The sequence below is a fragment of the Notamacropus eugenii genome, chromosome 1 (genome assembly GCF_028372415.1).
Source record: "Notamacropus eugenii isolate mMacEug1 chromosome 1, mMacEug1.pri_v2, whole genome shotgun sequence".
Lineage (NCBI taxonomy): Eukaryota > Metazoa > Chordata > Mammalia > Diprotodontia > Macropodidae > Notamacropus > Notamacropus eugenii.
The window spans coordinates 375,676,965-375,693,014 of NC_092872.1; the positions used below are offsets into that span (position 1 = coordinate 375,676,965).

Consider the following 16,050-nt stretch of genomic DNA (forward strand, 5'->3'; position numbering starts at 1 on the left):
TATTCCCACATCAATCCCTTTCTCTCTATTTACAATGATAACCTTATATCCTTTCAGTCTCCTAACTGGCTTCCCTGATTCCAGTCTCTCCTCCACACTACTGATTGCTTTCCTAAGACATAGATCTGAACATGTTGCCTTCTTGTTCAAAAATCTTCAGTGGCTCCTTATTCACTCTAGGGAAATGTACAAATGTTTCACTCTTATATTAAATGCTTTCTGCAATCTGGTGTCATCTTATTTCATATTACCTTCCTTCATATACTAGATTCTAATCCAAATTAGACTACCTTTTCCTGAACTCAATCTGTAATCTTTCTTTCATTTATCTCCTTCATTCTTGAAGAGAACCAAAATGATATCACTGTCATTGTCAAGCTACAGTGTATCCAGCTGTGGCTGATCAGACCAATGCGAGGTTGGAGTTTGTTCTCCCACAGGTTGGGCACAAATGGTCCACATGAACATTTGGAGTGGAGATGTCTCTAGATTTGTGCATCTCACGTGTCTTTTGAGCTACTGCAATTCTGCTTTGCTCATCATGCCTTTTTTGATGTGGGCATACCACACAGAGTGATCCCCTATATATGGGTCTTCCATGTCTCTCAATTGATTCCAAAAAGCATTTATTAAATGCCCACTGTATAATAGTCACTTATAAGGATGCAGGGGATATGTAAACAAAAACAGTCTCTGCTCTCAAGGAGGTCATGTTTTACTGGGTGTAAAAAACATTAATACAGAATATGCAATGAGGGAGAGATGATAGGACACTAACAACTGGGGAAATGGACAAAGGCTTCATGAATGAGGTGATATTTGAGCTATGTCTTGAAGGGAGCTGGGGCCTCCCAGGGGTGGAGGTGAGACATTCCAGCAATGGGGGATAACCTGTGCTAATGCTGGAATATAACTCCATACATTCATATAAACTGGCTCCAGGACATGTGCTGGAGCTACAAATATTATAAATCAGAGCTTGATTTATTGTTTTGTTGGTCATCTAGACATAATTGTAGAGAAAATGCTGATGATGCAGATAAATTTAAAAGTGTGTCATGGGCACATATTTTCTGGGGAGGGGAGAGCTGGTTGTCAAACATACCAGCGGGTTTTTTGAAAGCCAGTTGTTAAACACATAGCTGGTGATTAGCACAGTTTGCTGGCTCCCATATCTGCAATGTATCCTATCCACCTCTCCTCTTCTTATAATCCTCAGTTTCCTTAAAGTTTCAGCTTCAGTGCCATCTCCCCTATGAAGCTTTCTATGATCTTTCCTTTGTTAGTAGCGTTCTCTCCCTCCTCAAGTTATTTTGAGTTTATTTATCTGTGTAGGCGTGTTGTAGGGCCAGCTAGGTGATGCAGCATGGGGTTAGTAAGTTTGGTCTGGAATTAAGAAGATCCGAGTTCAAATTTGACCTCAGATTTTTACTGTGTGAGCCTGAGCAAGTTACTTAATCTCTGCCTGCCTCACTTTCCTCAAATGCAAAATGAGGATAATGATAACACATATTTCCCAGGGTGGTTGTAGCTGGTGCAGTGGATAGAGTTCTGAGCCTGGAGTCAGGAAGGCTCATCTCCCCTGAGTTCAAATCTGATCTCAGACATTTACTAGCTGTATGACCCTGGGCAAGTCACTTAACCCCATCTGCCTCAGTTTTCTTATCTGTAAAATGGGGACAACTGGAGAAGGAAGTTGCAAACCACACTAGTATCTTTGCCAAGAAAACCCCAAATGGGGTCACAAAGAGTCCGATGCCACTGAAATGATTGAACAACAGTAAGCAACAGGCACATAGTAGGTGTTTAATAAACACTTATCCTCTTGTTTCCTTCCTATGCTCCCAATAGTCCTTATTAGCTTTTTTTTTTTTAGCCCCAGTGCCTATTATAGTGACTCACGTGTAGTAGATGCTTAATAAATATCTCTTGCATTGAACTAAAATGTGGTTCAATACAACACAATTTCTCTACCTGAGCTTTTGCTATAGCATCGACCCAACATCCTAGGACTGTCGGGGCTGCCTTTGAAATGCAGTTGAGCAGTGTGTCTCAGCTAACGTCCTACCCCAGCAAGAAGCCTTTTCCAGTCTTCCTTACTCCAAGTGCCTTCCCTCTGAGGCCACCCTTAATCTCTCTTCTACATGGTTTGTTTCTACATAAATATTTGCATGTCTCCCCTATTAGCCTGTGAGCTCTCTAAGAGCAGAGACTGTCCTTTGCCTTTCTTTGTATCTCCACTGCCTAGTAAGTGCTGGGCACACAGTAGGAACTTAAATGCTAGTTGATTGACTATGTGACAAACCTGGAATTGGAAGATCCAGATTTAAATCCTTGTTCTGCCTCCTATTACTTATGTGACTTTGGGCAATTGACTTAATCTTAGGATCATAGTTACTTTAGAGGTCACGTAGTCCTACCCCCTTGTTATACCCATGAGGTAACTGAAGGACAAAGAGGATAAATGACTTGTCTGTCACTGAGGTAGTGACAGAGACAAGGCTGGAACCCAGGCCTTCCAAAGTAAATGCCCATGTCATCAATCACTCAATGAACATTCGCTATGTGTTAGTAACTTTGCTAATTGCTGAGGCTGCAAACAAAAAAGCTTCTGTGCCATGGGGGCAACTTCTGCGCCTCTACCATCCTGTTTGTAAAATAAAGGAGTTGGGAATCTAGACTTAGAGCTCTCTAAACTATGAAATAACCAGATTTATGATCTCATTGACCAGATCTACCAGAGACCAACAGAGATCATGCTAACACAGAGTACTTGTACCAGATCTTGATGACTTGCAAGTCTTATCTGGCACCTAGGTGTTGTGGTGGAGAGGGCATTAGACCCAGAGTAAGGACTATTTGAGTTCAGATTTGGCCTCAAATACTTACCAGTTGTGTGACCCCAGGCAAGTCATTTAATCTTGGTTTGCCTCAGTTTCCTCAACTGTAAAATGAAGATGATAGCACTTTCTTCTCAGGGTTATTGTAAGGAATGAAGTAATACTTGGAAAGTGCTTAGTACAGTAATTGGAACATAGCAGGTACCTATTAAATGTTTCCTTCCTTCTTTCCTTCTCTCTCTTCCTCCTTTCCTTCATCCCTTCCCTCCCCGCCTTCCTCCCTCCCTTCCTTCTTCCCTTCCTCCCTTCCTTCTTTCCTCCCTCCCTCCCTTTCTTCCTTCCTTCCTCCCTTCCCTCCCTCCTTCCTTCCTTCCTTCCTTCCTTCCTTCCTTCCTTTCTTCCTTCCTTCCTTCCTTCCTTCCTTCCTTCCTTCCTTCCTTCCTTCCTTCCTTCCTTCCTTCCTTCCTCTTTCCCTTTCCTGAAAGCTAAACTTCACTTTACTTTGATCTGTTTGCACCTGGTCTGATGCTTAATACCTCCTACCAATTTCTGTTTGCCAGTCAAAACACTTACTTTACCTGGAAAATGACAGCAAAGCATAGACCTTCTGACCCTGTTCCCAGAGCTTTGTACACATTAGAATAACCCCCAGTACATGCTTGACCCTACTCCTATCTGGCACTGGTGAAGAACCATCAGAATGGACCTCAGGAAGCCTGGATTCTCCTCTTAGCTCTGCTGTTAACCTGCAATGTGACATTGGGTGAGTCATGTGTGTCACAGCAAGATGATTTCAGTCCTCTCTGGGTCACTGGGTTGTGTTAAGGAGGAAGATGAGAGAAGAGAGAGGAACAGTGGGAAAATGTCTCTGCAATAGATGGTGGCACCATTCATTTTAATCACCATTATTCCATACAAACATCCTGACATGACTATGAGTCATATTAACATGCTTATGAGACATGAAGCCATTAAGATCTTCTTGTAAGCATACAACTTGATTACCATCAGGCTAGTGCAATTTTAACTTGCAAGTGTATTCCCAGTCTGCATGGGAAGCACTCCTTTAAAAAGATAAAAATCTCCTCAGGCTTTTTGTTAGGAGAACATAAAGTAGCCACTTCTCTGGGGGAATTTTTTTTGTTGGGGGGAAGAACAAGGGTCTGAGCCTTTGTTTCTTCAGTATAGGAGATTCCCAATGTGGAGATTGCTTTCATTAGTGCAGACTTGCAACCTATCTGTAATACATTCTTAGAGTATTGTCTGGGAGCACTCAGAGATTAAGTGACTTGCCCAAAGTAACACAGCCCAGTAGGTGTCAGAAACAGAACTTGAACCCAGGTCTTCCTGACTCCAAGGCTGACCCTTTATGAACTGTGTCTAAATTAAAGCTCATGAATTCAGATATGATTCTAAATGGAAGTTGAATCCATTAGTGCGATGTTCAAACCCTTTTCCCATCTCATCCCTTAATCAAGCAGAATCAATCAGTGCTATGATCCTGCTTCATTTAGACCTCCTCCTTGTCTCCCTCTGAACACAGTGGGATGGTGCCTGGGGATAAAGTCTGAAGTTAAATTAACCATCCTGATCAAAGCAATTAGTTATTGGGAGCTCCTTCTGCTTCTGAAGTGCCACAAACCCTCTCTGTGCAGCATTGGTTTATGCTTTTAAGAAGAGCTCAGCTTTGAATGGGTTTGGAAATGACAGTGGCAGTGGTGAGAATGAAGGACGGCATATGAGTTTTTCCAGCAGACCTTGATCTTCAAGGAAAGAATAACCTCTTTGTGGTTCAACTGACTCTTCCAGCAGCGAGTACTGCAAACATTAGCTAATTAACCTTTCCAGCTCTTCAAAGGGGACAATAAGTGCTATTTTTCTCCATCTTGTCAGGAAGGAAAGGAGGTCCCATGAAATGGAGTCTGATGTCACAAATCAGCAGCTGAGTTTTGTTTTTGTTGAAAAAGAGGACCCTGGTGTTCTGACCCCTGGCCTTCTCCTCCTATTTCCACAATGGCACAAAAGAACAATTCTCCACTTTCCTTAGGCATGATACTAGGTAGCGTGTGGCCAGAAAATGGTAAGAATTAATGAACCTTCCTCTACCAAACCAAATGCATTGCATTTTGCATGCAACAATAATTTTGAGCTGTTCTGTTTGAGAGAGGTGGGATGACTATAAGCTCTCCACACGTGGAACTGGAATTCCCTGGCATAGATGAAATATGACTTTTGATTATGCAGCAGCCAGACATTCTGAAAACAACCATACTGGGGAAAGGCAGTTTCTTTATTAGAATGAGTTGGAGAGCATAGAATAAAATTGGCCTCCCTGCCCCCCCCCACCACTTCCCTTCCAACCCCAGCTGAAAATTGTTGTTGTACCAACCATCAGCCAATGGGGGTCTCTCCTCCTGCAACAGGGACACCAGAACAAATGAAAATGCCAGTCTCCTCTCCACCCCCATCTTGCTATATTAAGCACATGCTTGACTCTTAAAGGGAGATTACTATGGGAAGCCAAAGCTCCTTCCCAGAAGGAAATCTGATGGAAGGTTTGCAGCTCTTCTCTTTCTGTGAGGGAAGATTGTAGGCTGAGAATTATGGCCCTTGTCACTTCCCATAGTCTCGTTATGGGAGATATTTAGTGTTGATGCTGGGATATGGGGGTAATATCTTGGATGTGATAATGTTCCTTCCTGCATCAGTGCACACAGTATTGATTGTAAGCTGTCAACCTTTTTACATGCTTGGTGGGGTCCCAGTAGACTAACCACTTCAGAGATAGTAATGCATCAGGTCTGGAACACATGCTCTGTGTTAACTAAGTTGGGCTTCTCATTCTTCAAATCTCTTGGTTCACAATGATTCTCTGATCTTTCAAGCCCATGACTGCTCAGGGGTCTTCTTTGACCATGCTTGTGGCAGGCAGGCTGTGTCAATGTTCCTCCTTACCCCTGGAACCCAGTTGCCCTCAGTTTATCTTATAGAGTCCTCTAATTTCCCCAACATTTTATTCAGGGACCACACTTTTAATCTCCTTTTCAGCAGGTTTTGGTGTCTAGAAAGGAGGGAATACAAAGGTGGCTTTCCAATGTTCAAACATCACAACTTTAAGTCCAGTAAAATTCCAGCTTCTACATAGCTGGATAAATGTTGCTTTCGTGGCATGTAGATATATTAGCAGCCATTCATAGGAAGCACTGAGGTCCTCCTTATGACCCATGCCTTTCCTCTTGTCTTTTTGTGTCTGGTCCTAAGAAATGTGATGCCTCAAAAAGTTTCCTGCCTCCTCCTTTCCAAACTAAAAGCATGGAAGGATCCTGACCATTGTTATAAACAACCAACAGGCTGAGACTAATGATTCAGATTGAGAAACCCATGAAAATACATATAGGAGATTCATATGTAAATAAATGTCAAAGGACCAAATTATTTCAGAGAGTTAGTGATAGCTGATGATTTGTGTGAGGGGTTAGGGTAGAGTTGAAAATCCAAGGAGACAGGAAACCTTTTAAAACAATTTTGAAAATACTACAGATGGCCAGCTTATTTTATAGTCACAGACTTAAAAGGGACCTTAGAGTGTATTTAGTTCAAGATCCTTATTTTGCAGTTTAAGAGACTGAGACTCAGAAAGGTGGCCAAAGGTCATACAGTAAGTTGGTGGCAAAAACCAGGATTCAAGTCCAGGCCTCTCCACTCCTCAGTTCAAAGCTTTCTACTCTATCAGACCTTCACAGAATGTACAGTGGTGACTGGCTAACTTAGGCTCTCTCCCTACATTTTGATCAAAGTTTTGGTTTTCCAGGCAAAGCATCCTGATGAACTGAACAGGGTGACTAGGAGAAAGTCCACACAACAGGCCAAGAGGACAACTGAGAGAATTTTACTTGGGGTTTTACAGAACAGGCTTTTGATACAAGGGACAACAAAAAAAAGACACTGGGAAAATAGGATGGACTTCTGCTATTTCTCCTTTCTTCCCTAGCCCTGGCAACATTCCCTCCAATGTCAACCCTGAAAGTTGTGATTTTTCTGGCTCTATGTAAAGCCACAAACCAAGGAAACCCTGCCTTTAAAGATGGCCACCCATGAGCTCTGTCCTGAGCCACCTTTCTTCCCTCAGGTGGTAGGTTAGTTAGACAGGCTACGAAAGATTGAGTGAGTGGCCAGCACCTGGGCAGAAACTGCAGTTACTAAGATTCAGACCCTGGTTTGCTTGTGCGAATTCTCCCAGAAGCCAGAAATCCTTTGAATTCATTGCATCTTACTCCCTGAGGTACTTTGGGGGAATATCAGTGACATTTCTCAGGAAGTGCCACAAGTCAGAAACCCCAATTGGGGAAGAGGCATTGAAGGATTCGACTGAACCGTAGCAGGTTCCAGTGGATTTCATAGATAGTTTGCTCCTTTTATGTACAATTTTCATACTAGGAGAAGTCACCTAACCTCACAGGTTTTCACCTTGGAAATGAAAAGGGTGAGCTTTTAGGGGTGTTGCAAATTCCAATTAGCTTTCAGAAAATGGCATTTTAAAATTGATTAATATTTTTCCAGCATTAATGGGACTGGGCTTTGTTACCTTGTTGGCTATAATATCTGGGGGGAGGAGTGGGAGGATAAAAGAAATAAGGAGGATTCCTGGGTGTCAGTTTCCAATTTGGGAGGCTCTGGTAAGGGGTGCTCCCTTATTTGGAATGTCAAAAATATAAGTAACAACTTTTTCTTTCTTTAGGCTTTCATTAAATGAATGTATAAGTAAGTAAATAAATAAATACTTAAAGAAGCAAAGAGAAAAGTAAAATAAAAGAAAACAGAGAATGGAGTCCAGGCTCATCTAAATTTATGATAGCAGACTTTAGAGGCTCTGATTAAGTGTTTTCTACAAATTCACCCAAACACAGAAGCATGTCTAGAGCCAAATTCTCTGCCTAGGGTTGTAATAGAGAAATGTAACAAGGCCGTGGTATGCATACAACTTTTAACCAGACTCTAACTAACCTCATAAGAGGTAAAAAACATTACTTGGATCAGTAACAATAAAAAGAATTTTTAAAAATGGAGAAAAATAATTCTGGTTTTCTAGGAAGCAAACAGATTTTTATCCAAAAGTAGAGTAAACAGTGTTTATTTTTCAATCAAATGGAATTGCTTAATTAAAAAAAAAACTTATCTTCCCCCTCCCCCCTTAAATACTACATACAATTTCATTTCACCTCAGCAGACACCTAGAAACAAAACACTGGACTCACCAGAGAGAACTGGGTAATAAAAACATCAGAAATTCAAGTCAACTATGGAAGGGTCCTGGTTACCTGGCAGCTCTCAATTCTAAACAAAAGTATTCTGAACCTATTTGTTGGATTTGCCAACACAGTTTCTTAAAATTGGGGGAACTGGGGGCCTTTGGACTGTTTTTCTTCTATTCCAATTGTTTCCTGCATAGGAAAATTAAAGTCAATGAATAAAATGAAAACCCAAAGAAACATTAAAAACTTGTTTGACTAGTATTCAGTATGTGAGCTTATTAAGTATAACTTGTCCTCCTAGTTAACCTTGTCCTGGAATATATATAGGTTATTTGTAGCCGCCACTGCTATAATATTTTCTGAAGGATGCCAAGCTGTATGTAAGATCTTTTTGCTAAAGTCCAGACTGTCCACGCTGATTTCATCTTTTCTCCGTTTGCCACCTACACATACTTTGCGGGGTTTCAAGATGGCCCTGGGCTTGCTGTTTTCCCTGGAAGCCTCCAGGGTGACATCACGCTTGGTATTTCGGTCAAACATCCTGAAGAAGTTGTTGTAGGACCCAGTCATGATGACGCTGCAAAATGGGAGAGGAGAGAAGGATTAGTTGTACATGAGTCAGGGCCATCACAATATCCATTGCTTTTGTTGGTGAAACAAGGTATAAACATGTGTGAAATTTTTTCTATTCCTTGACAGTCTCCTTCTTTGGCGATTATACGGAAAGAAAGGTGGAATGGGTTTGTTGATGGATTTGCCATACTGGTCATTCTTAAAGGACTTTAAAATGGCTGATTGGGATAGTTCTTCTGGATATTGGTTTCATCTTATTGTGTTAGATATCTAGTTATCAGCCCCTGAATTAGCTCTTTATTAATAATAAATAATCCAAATTTTTTAATGTTATTTTTGGTTTTTACAAATTTGAATTATGAGTTTACATGCTGCCAAAGTTAGACCGGGGAGTCATCCATATCTCCCTAATCTTCTGAAAGATCTGGATTTTCTGTTGTATAAACAAGTAGTTTTTTGATCAAAGATCATCATCAATATTAAAATGGTAGAAAAGGTAATGGTGAGAAAGAGGTTACTTCAAACATCTATAATGTGACTTATCTAAACAAGTTAGAAATATCCAGAAGTGGGCAATGGGAAAATGTCTTGTCACTGTTTGCCAACAAATGTTGTGAGGAAATATATTTTATGATTAAAAAAAAAGTAAGAAATATTTGGGCAATGGCTTATCAAGAAATTGTTTTTCCTTCATTCTATGAGAAAAGAATATATACTTTTTCTTATTATTTCTAGTATCAATCCAACAGGTAGCAGCATCATGTAGCATAAAGAGGACAAGCCTTAGAATCTACAAGTCCTGGATTAAAGCCTTGGCTCTTCCAATCCAATGTAAGCTTCTTGAAGGCAGGAACCACACACATCAGTTGTTTTTGTCTTTGCATCCCCAGTATCTAGCACAGTGCTTTTAACAGAACAGGCACTTCATGCTTGTTTGCATTGTACAGTTGAGCAGTTGCCTTGCTCTTGACTGGGAAGTAAAATGGCAGAAAAACATACAAAATCATTAAAGCTTTGATCTGGTGTTTTTGATTGTGTAGACATGGTACCTCTTCAGCTTTGTTCTACATTAACCTTTTAATATAAATATAATTCCTCTGTTATTTCATTTCATAAAATCATAAACAACTGATGTAATTCCTGCCTTCAAGGAGCATACACTGTACTGATTGAGCTGGAGAGATCCTCTGATCCAATCTCTTCATTTTACAGATGAAGAAACTGAGGCAAGAGAAAAGTGACTTGCCTAGTTTTATACATAGTTAGTGGCAAAGCTGGGACTAAATTCATCCTGATTGCTTTTATAAGCCATTTGAAGACATTCAGTTCTAAGAGGATCATGTTTGCATGTCAGAGAGAGCCTACCAGATATCCACAAGATAATCAGGTTAAACATTGGATTCTCAATACTAGTGATAATAATGGCATTTCATAAAGCATTTGCAAACATTGCCCTTTGTCATGCGTTTTAGAAACAGGAGCTAATTAATCCCTATTCAATGGTGTTGGTACAAAGATAGTAGGTAACCTGTCATAATACCTGAGTTGTTTTCTTAGGAAATTTGGAAAAATCATCCATATTTTTTGGGGGGGGGGTAAGTAAATTACGTCTATGATTTTATTGTTAAAGAGAATTCTGGGTGAGGAAATTCCCTTTACCCAGGAAGGCTAGTAGCTGCTCTTCAATTTAAAAATTTAAGAGGATTTCCTAGGACTCTGAGAGGTTAAGTGATTTGCCCTTAGTCAAACAACCAGGATTCAGCAGAGAGAAGATATGAACACACAAATTTTTTTCTGACTGAGGCAATCTCTCGGTCTCTTATACTACACTGCCTTTCGCTAATTTTTAAGCTAAAAATGAACCACTTGATAATGATAATAAAACAATGGACATTTATATAATGATTTAAGATTTAATCCTCACAACTACCCTGTGAGGTAGGTACTATTATATCTATTTTACATGGAAGGAAACTGAGACTCAGAGCAGTTAGCTGAATTGTCCAGGATCTTCCAGCTATCAAGTCAATGAGATGGGATCTGAACCCAGAGCTTCCCGATTCCATGTTCACTGCTTTCAGTATCATAGACCTTAAAGTTGTAACCAATCTCTTTTCGCTGAGCCTGATGTATGATTTCCACTGCCACTGAACCAGTAACCTTAGGCCAGGTCTGCACTAGCAGAGTGAAGAGGAACATAGAGGCCAATAGCCAGTTGATCCTAACAAATATGCCTTGTTTTTCATCAACTGAAGCTGTCAAGACTGAATTTTTGGCAGAGCTGATTTTGTTTTTCAATTCACATTGGTTCTGCAGACTTGGCCCTGATGTTAGACAGAGCTTATAAAAATGAAACTATTTTCTGTTTATTTTTTCCTAAATAATTATGATCTTAGAGCATTTCTGAATTATAGGATCATAGCTATGAGGTTGGATGTGAACTCAGAGGTCATTTAATCCACCCCACTCATTTTACTGATGAAGAAACTAAGGCCCAGGGAAATCAAGTGACTTGCCCAAGGTCACACATTCTCTTTATATTGGTCTTGTACAAAAAGAAAGCAATATCCTTCTAGGAGAATGTAAACTTTTTGAGGGCAGGGACTGCTTTCTTTTTGTCTTGGTAGTCCCTGCATCTGACTCGGTGCCTTAAACTATTAGGTATTTAAAAAATGGTTATTGGATTGGATTAGATTTTTAAAAAATGCACGTAGCCAGGAGTATTAATTATTCCCTCTATGATAAGAAGCATCAATCCTTGAGTAAAAAGGTATCTTATGGGACTATATTTCATCCTTGGGGGTATTTCTACTTTCTAGGACACAGTTTGTTAATCAGGAGACACATTAGATATGAATCCCAACTCATATTATGGATCTGGTCAACTAGGCTTCAACATGATCCTTTTCCTCTTGCCATACACTGTCCAGTTCCCACATGGGACAATTGGGACACCAGCCAGTACCTTAGCAAGGCAAGGGACAGCTTAGGGGTTCTTTGTTAGTGTTTCTCACCTATCTGACCCATTCCACACACATTCAAATTTATCAAAAATGCAATCATTTTCATAGAGAGAACACAACTTGCTGCGGAGGTAGTCGTGAACCTGTGAGAAGAAACAGAGGAGAGAATAAGTCAGTAAGCTCATTTTCATTTTAATGAGTATATCAGTGGACATCTCCAAGTGCTACTCAAGTTGCTGATTCCTCCTACCAAGGGGTGGTACTCATGGGTGTGGGGAATAATATTATCATCTCTGTTTTATGGGCAGATGAAGAACTGAGGTGCTCACTTCCATCACTTGAAATTAGGAGACAGTGTTTGCCTTATGGGAGATGGATGTGGTCCCTCTATAGATTCATTGTCTACAGGATAAAGTGTGTAAACTATAGTCATTTGTCTTGCTATGTCACTACCGCCCTCCAGATGGTCTGTGAACACCAAGCCTGGACTCTGGATGTCATAGGCAGCTGCCTAGGGCCAATACTGGGTGTTCTGGGTTTCTTCTTGAAGTGTCCAAGTCTTGGGAGAGCGACTCTAAGTGAGGGATAGAGAAATGGTCACATCAGAAAAGAAGTGTGATGAATGGGGAGAGAGAATTGGAATGGGGAAGAGAGAGCATGTCAAGGTAAAACACCCACAGGTTATTTCAGGAACAAGAACACGCCTTGTCATGCACTTGGCTGCTTGCCCCTTGCTGCTTTGTTTTTGTTGTCAATGGGATGGTCTTGTGGCCTCTAGGTATAAAGAGTTTCAGGGAAGAACCAAGACATTTAGGGCTTGGTAAACTCTAAGGATCGGCTGTTATTAGCTCGTGGAAAAAAGTCCCCAAATGCTTAGATTCTTAATGATCTTACACCTATTCACTCCCACTATTGGCACTCTAGTCAGCCTTCACCTTATCGCTTAATTATTGCAATATGCCTAAGTTGGTCTCATTGCTTCCAGTCCATCCTGCATATTTGACAGCAGTCTCATCTTCCCTCCACATAGAGATTTCATCCAGCCATTGGCCTACTTAGTAATTTTCAATCCCTCCATAATCTCAGGATAAAGGCTAGATTTCTCAGCCTGGCATTCAAACCCCCCTGGAATATGACTCCACTTAGGACCTATACTCATCTAGCTATGTTGACTTTTATATTATCTTCCAAATATATTGTTCATGCTCCGGTAGAATGTAAACTCCTTATGGGCAGAGGCTGTTTTTGCTTTGCATTTGTAGATACCAGGGTCTACCATACTGTCTTACACATAATAGTTACTTAATATTTGTTATATTTAGTGGGATTGAAATATAGCCCCTGCTACATTTCCTGTCCTCCCCCTTTCCTCTTCACTCACTTAAATCTTACCCAGCTTAGTTATAACTTTTTCCATGATATTGCCCCCATTGTTCTCTCCCCCTCTTCCTCTCAATTTATGGAGCATTTAGCATCTCAGGTGTGGGGAACCTGAAGCCTCGAGGTCACAAAGGCAGACCTTTGACAAATTCAACTTCAAGTTTGAATTCCGTCAAAAAGCCACACTTGAGGACCTAGAGGGCTGCATGCATCCTTGGGGCTACAGGTTTCCCACCCTGATCTAGATCATCTACCTTGGTACTTGGTCACATAATGCCTTGGATTGTTAACTTGACATAGATGTATATCTATCTTGTCTCTTCAACTAGATATATGAACTCTTTGAGGGAATGGGCCAGAACTTTTACTTCCTTTATATTATATCCTTCATAATACATGGTACAGTACAAAACATAGTAGGTGTTCAGTAATCAGATTTCATTGACCTACTTAAGTACCTCTTTAAGTACCAACATGAGTTCTGTTGGGCATGGCCCTCCAGGGAGAGCAGTGGGCTTGTAAGCTCCTTAAAGGCATAAGCTGTAGGTCTTGGACTTGTCAGAGTATCAGTCACAGGGATGATTGGTAACAACTTTCCTCTTTGCCCTCCTTAATTAGCATTTTGTTCTATACCTATCTAATGCGTTTATCATACTTACATTATACTTGACTATGTTTGTCTCATATCCCTCTAGTAGACTATAAGCTCCATGAGGAAAGGAACCTTGTGAATTTTAACTTAGGTCCTTCTCTAATTTTGTATGTCCTCTAACATAATGCTTTGTGCTTAGTTGCTAAAGGTTTGCCTAATGACCAAATGGTGAATGAAGTTTGGGGCCAGTAATACTTAATGACCAGTGTTTCCAAACGGCTTGTACTCTATGGCCTATTACACAGGGCAAAAAGGCTAACATAAAACTGTGTTTTTTCCCTTTTCCCCTTCAGATCAGTTTTGTATGAAAAGGAATCAGAACAATTAAAGGTCAGGCCCTGTTGAGCACTTGGTACACTCAGAACTCGTGCCCTTGGGCACAAGCTTTCCGTACAGTTCATTGACTGGGGAACACTCAACTTCTCATTTTCTCCTCCACATAGTAGGGGAAAATGGCCAAGTTGCTCCCTCACAGCCTTAGCACTAGTCAAAATGACCCAGTGGAGGAGAGATTTGAAGGCCCACTGTCAGTGGGAATTGGGAGGTAGCTCATCTCTCTGCTTCCCTATGTACTAGGAAGGATGGAAGGCAGTGCCTAAGGCTGTTCTGGTTCTAGGCTGTTGGGCCATAACTATGCAAATTTTCAGCAGGATTGAGGGATGAATGTGGCCCTCTGAGTGAAGCAATGTCATGACAGAAATGTGGTTGGGAGGTTGCTTGGGACAGTGACTTCGCTGCCCCACTGAAGAGATACTTAATTGGTTAGGCTCATATGATCAAAGAATTAAAGCTGGAAGGGAGATCTGAGGCCATCTGATCCAACTGTCTCATTTTATTGATGAAGAAACCGAGGCCCAGAGAGGTTAGTTAAGTGACTTTCCCACAGTAAGAGAGCTAAAAAGTAATTTAAACCAAGGTCTTCCTGACTGTAGCACTTATCTACCACTCCATACTGCCTTCTAACCTTCATAGTATCAAAGATCTGGAAAAGACTTTAGAGGTCAGAGGTATCAAATGTGTAGCCTGAATGTGGCCTCCAACACTCCTGAGTGTGTAGCAAGGACTGGATTAAAATGTAATTGGGAACTATTTCATTGAAATAAGTAAAGATAAAACAAAAACATAAATAATCTTACATTTTTAAATTGTCAGTGTAACCCAGGGATCTTTATGTATAGGCTAGTAGCGCCCATTTCTATTTTGAGTTTGACACTACTGATCTAGGTCAACCCCCTCATTTTTACTGATGAAGAGCTGGGTCTGAGTGGGGAAGTGACTTGCCCACCATCATACAGCTTAAGTTTCTGAGAAAAAATTTGAACCCAGGTCTGGAAGACCTGCATTCTAGTCCTCTCTCTACTATACCACACTTCCTGCTAACTCTGGCTTCCTTCATCTTTGTTGTTCAGTATTTCTTTTCTTAGGTGTCATTTCCAGTTCTTTTGGATTCTTGTATATCTGGTATTCTCTTATACATCCATTCTACTTTGTTCATTAATATGGCTATAATCTTAAGTTGTTAAGGCTGTGGAGATGTCTCTAGTGTCATAAGTTTACATCTGCTTATATCTGTAATGAATTGGTTGGCTTCTCTGCCCTCTCCATCAGTCCCAGAGCCTAAGAACCATTGGGTGCTGTCCTGGGCTTGTTCCCAAGAGGCACTTGGCATTTCTTTCCCCAAACTGAGCTTTATTTAGAGAGCTCTTTAATGCACATTAAGAGGATGGAAAAATTTGAATTGTGCTCCATTCTCAAAAGCCCTTTTGTCTCTAGTAGAAAAGCAAATGTCAAGTAGTATATGACTGACTCCTAGGCATGTGTATTGTGTGCGTGCGTGTGCATGTGTGTTTTACCTTACTTTATTTCCTCGTTTCATGTTTCTATCTCTTTCCCATTTCTCTTATACAATTTTTTCTTTATCTCTTCCATCTAGTTCATAAGACCCTGAAAATATCAGGCACATGCCATGCCCATCTCATCTCTGTGCCTTTGAGCATGAGACCACCCTTGGCTCCTATAGGACTCTTTAGGAAATCCTCAGGCACTATGGGAAGTCCATGTAATATAGCAGTTAATTACACATGGCCTTAGACACATGGAACAAGCAGGAGGCAGTGAAAGTCTAGATTTTGTAAGTTCCTTGAAGACAAGAACTATGTTATATTTCTCTTGCATCATAAGCTAGGCAACTAGTGAGTGATCGACCCAGTACTGTACCTGGTAAGTCTCAATAGGCCGATTTTCCATGTTGAGGTCCCAGACTTTGACGGTCAGATAATCCCTGGTCATAATGTACCTTCCACTATGACTGAACTTCACATCAGAAATTGAAGAGATGATTTCGGAAAAAAATGACCTGTTGCTTGGATCTTCTGGCTCCTCAAAAACTG

The 16,050-nt window shown here is 40.7% G+C and overlaps 1 protein-coding gene and 1 long non-coding RNA gene across 5 annotated transcripts in view; one reads left to right on the forward strand and one right to left on the reverse strand.

Annotated features, from left to right (window-relative positions):
- The window catches only part of LOC140518482 (uncharacterized), a 112,784-nt gene that overhangs the window by 46,979 nt on the left and 49,755 nt on the right, over window positions 1–16,050 (forward strand). The gene's annotated exons all lie outside the window — the stretch shown is intronic.
- The window catches only part of PPP2R2B (protein phosphatase 2 regulatory subunit Bbeta), a 464,394-nt gene continuing 456,299 nt past the window's right edge, over window positions 7,956–16,050 (reverse strand). For all 4 annotated transcript variants that reach the window (XM_072630667.1, XM_072630669.1, XM_072630668.1 and 1 more), the window contains 3 exons: window positions 15,878–16,047; window positions 11,680–11,771; window positions 7,956–8,669 (listed from right to left, as the gene is read on the reverse strand). In XM_072630667.1, coding sequence (XP_072486768.1) covers window positions 8,390–8,669; window positions 11,680–11,771; window positions 15,878–16,047 — 542 coding nt within the window. In that variant the 3' untranslated portion in view covers window positions 7,956–8,389. The remainder of the gene's footprint in view (window positions 8,670–11,679; window positions 11,772–15,877; window positions 16,048–16,050) is intronic.